Source organism: Giraffa tippelskirchi, chromosome X (genome assembly GCF_054371585.1).
Source record: "Giraffa tippelskirchi isolate mGirTip1 chromosome X, T2T-mGirTip1v1.2.pri, whole genome shotgun sequence".
Lineage (NCBI taxonomy): Eukaryota > Metazoa > Chordata > Mammalia > Artiodactyla > Giraffidae > Giraffa > Giraffa tippelskirchi.
This window is the reverse complement of record NC_137289.1, coordinates 87,025,851-87,030,337: the sequence shown is the minus strand read 5'-3', so window position 1 is coordinate 87,030,337 and position 4,487 is coordinate 87,025,851. Positions and strand designations below refer to the sequence as shown.

The 4,487-nt window shown below is 60.2% G+C and overlaps 1 protein-coding gene across 1 annotated transcript; it reads right to left on the bottom strand.

The window, feature by feature from the left end:
• Positions 1-242: 242 nt before the first annotated feature.
• LOC145535346 (uncharacterized protein CXorf49 homolog) lies at positions 243-4,263 on the bottom strand. The gene is made up of 6 exons (XM_081563759.1): positions 2,835-4,263; positions 2,054-2,210; positions 1,440-1,516; positions 1,122-1,167; positions 518-559; positions 243-413 (listed from the first exon to the last, which is right to left on the bottom strand). The coding sequence occupies exons 1-5, from the start codon at positions 4,122-4,124 to the stop codon at positions 519-521; spliced, it is 1,611 nt and encodes a 536-aa protein (XP_081419885.1). The 5' UTR covers positions 4,125-4,263; the 3' UTR covers positions 243-413; position 518.
• Between the last annotated feature and the right edge of the window lie 224 nt (positions 4,264-4,487).

Sequence of the window (4,487 nt, the reverse complement as noted above, 5' to 3'; positions counted from 1 at the left end):
AGAGGGCCTTCAGGGAAAAGGGGGGACGTGCCAAGGTGGCCAGACAGAGCCCACACAGAACACACACTAGGGGCGCTCCGCTGGCCTGACGGCCTGGATGGTAGCACAGGCTGACCCAGAGTGCCCCCCACAGGATGCCAGAGGTACTGTTGTGGAACAGGCTCTGATACGGAGTGGCTCCCCACCAGGCCTTGCCCCATTCCCCCAACCCCTACCCCCCAGAGAGAGGACAGAACACAGAATATGAGAAGCCTTTTAATCAAAAACTGCTGTGAAACTGGGGCAGACAGGGGGCAAAACAAGGGGCAGAGGATGCCCTGGTGGAGGCAGAACAGGAGGCAACAAGCTTGGCCACAGCTCGTCGGCCCCGGAGGTAACAGCTGCTCCTCTTGCCGGAAGATACTGGGCTCAACCTGTGAAACAGCAGAGTCAGGGAAGAGCCTCAAGCCAGGGCCAGCCCACGGCCCTGCTCAACAGCCAGGACTGTGGGAAGGGGTGTGGGGTGTGTAACACTCACTTCAAAGGATCCGGAACTTGTCAACCTGGTACTGCATGGAGGCTGCAACAGGGAGAGGCATAAACAGGTGCTCTAGACAGACGGACATAGAAGCCTGTCCCCCTGTCCCCGTGGGGAACCACCTAGCCCTGCAACCTGAAACCCACATACCCCCAGCCCCGATGCAAAGAGCTCTGGGCCTCGTCACTCCCCACTACCGGAATTAAATGTGGAGCCATTTCCTAAAAGGAAACAAAATGTGCCAGCAGCTCTCAAGGTCGGGGCCACGCCCAGACCATTCAAAAATTGTCTCACAAACAATCCAACAAGAACCTCCGAGGCCACACCAGATCAACAAGGCATCTCTACAAGTCCTATCAGAAGGAGCTCTCTAGGACTCGCCTGGCTGGCAGAGTGTGCACGCAGTCCACACAGCACTTTGCTCCTTGTCCACACGCCCAGCTGAACATGCACCGCCCCCTCCAGGGTCAGGCGTGATAGGTTCTCCTCCCCACAGGAATGCTGGTCCCTACGAGGCCTCCTGCACCGGCAGCCCACCCACCCCAAGGGCCCACCCCACTTCTGCACTAAGAACCCACTGCTCTCTGTCCCTGGTTCCTCATACCAAGTTGCTCCTTAAGGTCGTCTATTTCTCTCTGTAGCACCAGACACTAGGCCAGCAGACACAGCAGGAAGAGAAACGGTTAGTATACACCCGCCTCCCCTCCTCCTCTCCCCCCGGGCCCTCCATCCCAAAGCCAGGTGTCTAGACTGGCAAGGGAAAGACTTTCCTCAGAGGAAAGGAGGTGGGCTCCCTCCCTGGGGTGTGGGATGGGGACGGGGCGGGGGTCGGGGGGGGTGCCCACACATGTCAGTTGAACTTGGACCCAGATCCCACCATGGGGTTTGGGTGTGCATTTCCAGGAGCCAGAAGAAGCATTACCCGAGGACAGCCCTGCCTTGCAGCTGGCTGCTGCCGCCTTTTCGGTCTTGGGGGATGGTCAGTTGGTTCGCGGTCACCTGACAGGGAAAGGACACACAATCCAGCTTCCCAGGCTCCCAGTGAGGTGGAAAGGGCCAAGCAGGGTCTAACGTGAGGTGAGGCAGTACCACCCTCTGCTAGCATCAAGCCTCCCCGGCTCTGCCCGGCAGGCAGCCCAAACCTTCTCTCTGGGCCTGCCCCTCCTATTCCTCAGGGGCAGCCATTTTACCACGATGGTCCCGAAAGACTGTGGTTCTGGGTTCGAGCCTCCCAGAGCGGCAGCCACGGCCAGCACCTGGGAGAGCAATGTGGGCGAACAGCACTTCACAGAAAACGCTATTAGCCTGCAGGTCTACGCCCAGAGTAGCTGTTGGGGCACTGCCACCGATCACCCCTGCCAAACAAATCCCACACAGAAGGTGATGGGGCCAGGGCTAGCCCTGCTGACACCTGTTTCCCATGGAAGAAGCAGCCTGAGAGCAAGGCTGAGGCCCCAGAAAAGAGAGAGAGAGAGACAGAGGTTTCTGCCCTCACCCCTGGTTCCCTGCCCCCATATCAAAACCCAGGACACTCACCTGAGGGGCCAGGCCCTCTGGGCATGACTTCTCCCTTGTTCATGGCCACGGGCTCTGACTTTCCTGAATCCTGCCCGCCTCTGATGTTGACGTTGGTGCTGCTGGGTTCTCCTTGACGCACCCGTGGACAAGACGCCGGTGCCCTGTCAGTGGTCAGCTAAGAACAAAGATTTCTCACTGACCTGGAGTAAGGATGTGTGTGTGTGCATGCGCCTGTGTGTACCAGTGCACTTATATGTCTATGTCTGTGTGTGTGAGACCTCGTGTGATTCAAGACCGAGCTGAGGCAGGGAACTGGAAAGGAAACTGAAAGGCTGATCTCTTCAGCACATTCCCTCTAAGTCAGCCCCAGGCAAGCAGGCAGAGCTGAGCTGGGGACAACAGTGTGGCACTGAGAAAGCCTGGGGCCCCTGCAAGGAAGGTTTGGGGATCAGCTAGGAAGTAGGATTCAGGAAAGTGATGTGTCTAAACACCGAAGCTCTGTGAATCTTTTATGGGGCCCCTCAAATCAATTCAGCTACCAGCTCTCCCTTCTACTCCAGCCCCAGCCTGGCTGGAAACAGGCCAAGGGTGGAGAACCCAGCCCAGCACACCCAAAGTGCTACCTTAACGTTTGTCCCTAGTAAAAGACCCCAATCTGGCATCCTAATGACCCAGTGACCGAGGGCCACCCAATGACCACCCCTGAGGGATGGACAGAGGGAGCACGGGTGAAGACCTGTGTCCTGGGGAGGATGGCAGGGGAAAGAGGGGGGAGCGAGGAGGGGCCTGGCCTACTCACTTGGCCCTTTGGGAATGGGTCTCTATTTGGGTCGTTGTCTTCTCCGGACACCGCCATTGCTGCCACCAACTCCCGTGCCCGCCTAGCCATGGATTTCTTCCGAGCGCCGGTTTGCTTGGATTCTTTGGCTCCCGAAGGGACCAAGGCATACTTCTTGGACCTCTCAAGCAGCGGGATGCCGGAGACTGGGGGGAAGGTGACCGGATCCAGGGGAGTGGCCGAGATTCCCTGCTCCCAGGAAGGGAAGGTTCTCCCCGGGGCAGGTTTGGAGACGCCCCTGAGGGATTTCTTCTCCTGGACCCCCTTCCTCCTAGGATTGGGCCGCGGTAGGCTGCCTGTAGTGGCAGCTGCAGTAGCTGGTGCTACTGCTACTCTCGGGGACCTGGGCAGGCTGCCCCCCTTCTCCTTGAGCATGCTCTGCAATTTCTTAGAGGGAGAGATGTCCCCCTGCTCTGCATAGCCCTGCCTGACCTGCCTTTCCACAACCGAGATTAATCCTCGCAGAGCCGAGGACTGGCAAGTGCCTGGCACGTTAAGGAGATTCTCCCTGCCTTGGACTTTTGAGTGTTTGGGTGTGTCCCCGGGGCCCTTGGGGCTGTTGAGCTTGGCCTGTCCTCCGTCTTTGCCATAAATGCTCACCCTCATCAGCTCTATCTCACTGAACTCATCAGAGGACTCGGAGTCGGACAGCAGCCCGGCTGGGCTTTCTGAGGGGGGCCGCTGGCGATCCACAGCCACCTTCAACCTACTCTTACTGCCTCTCTTAGGGTTTCCCCGGGCCCGGCATGCCTCGAGCCTGCCAACCTCGAGAGGGCTGGCCTCAGCCTGTGCCTCTTCCCCAACCCTCTGGGCGGCCACGCCTCGACTGCCGGGTCGCTCCTCGAGGGCCCTCAAGGGAGACCCTTCGCCGACCACGTAGCTCTCCGGGGACAGGCATCTGCGGATGCCCAGCAAGTCCAGGTTGGCCAGCTGCTGCAGGATGGCCGCCACTGACTCGTCAGCCAGCTGCAGGACGTCCCCCTGGTCGTCGGCCGGGGAACCAGGCCGGCCTTCGCGGCCACACAGCACCTGCCCTCCCGCTTCCGTTACCTCCCGCTCTGACTCGAAGCACTCAGGATCTAGGAAGCCATCCCCACCCTCACCCTCGCCGTTTCGCGCTGCCCCCGGCTCAGGGCCGGGGCTGGGTCCCTGCAGAGCTGTGGAGCGGACCTCAAGGCCGCTTCTGTGCTCCCCGCACTCTGAGCTGAAACCCACTCCCCTAACAGCCGCCTCATCATCTGAGGACCTCATGTCGCGACCTGGGTGGCCGCGGACCTGGGGCGGCGACGATTTATCAACCAGGTCGAGGGGGCGGCGGCGGTAACGGTCAGGGCATGCGAGGCGGGCGGCGTCTGGAGCGCGCCCTAAAGCAGCACGCGCAGGCGATGGCAGCAAATCTCGCGAAGCTTTCAGCTTGCCAGCGCTGCGCCTCCTCATTGGTCCGGTTCCTGCCAACCAGCACGCGCCTTCTTTGCCCGCCCCCTCGAGGTGTAACCAATGGGGTCGAGGGCCTCCTGTGGTTTGCTGCCAAGCCCAAAGGCCATCCCGGCAGATGGCGAGTTGGTGGCTGAAGGTGATGCTGCGTGTATACCTCTGTCAAGCCTCTCGTCCCAC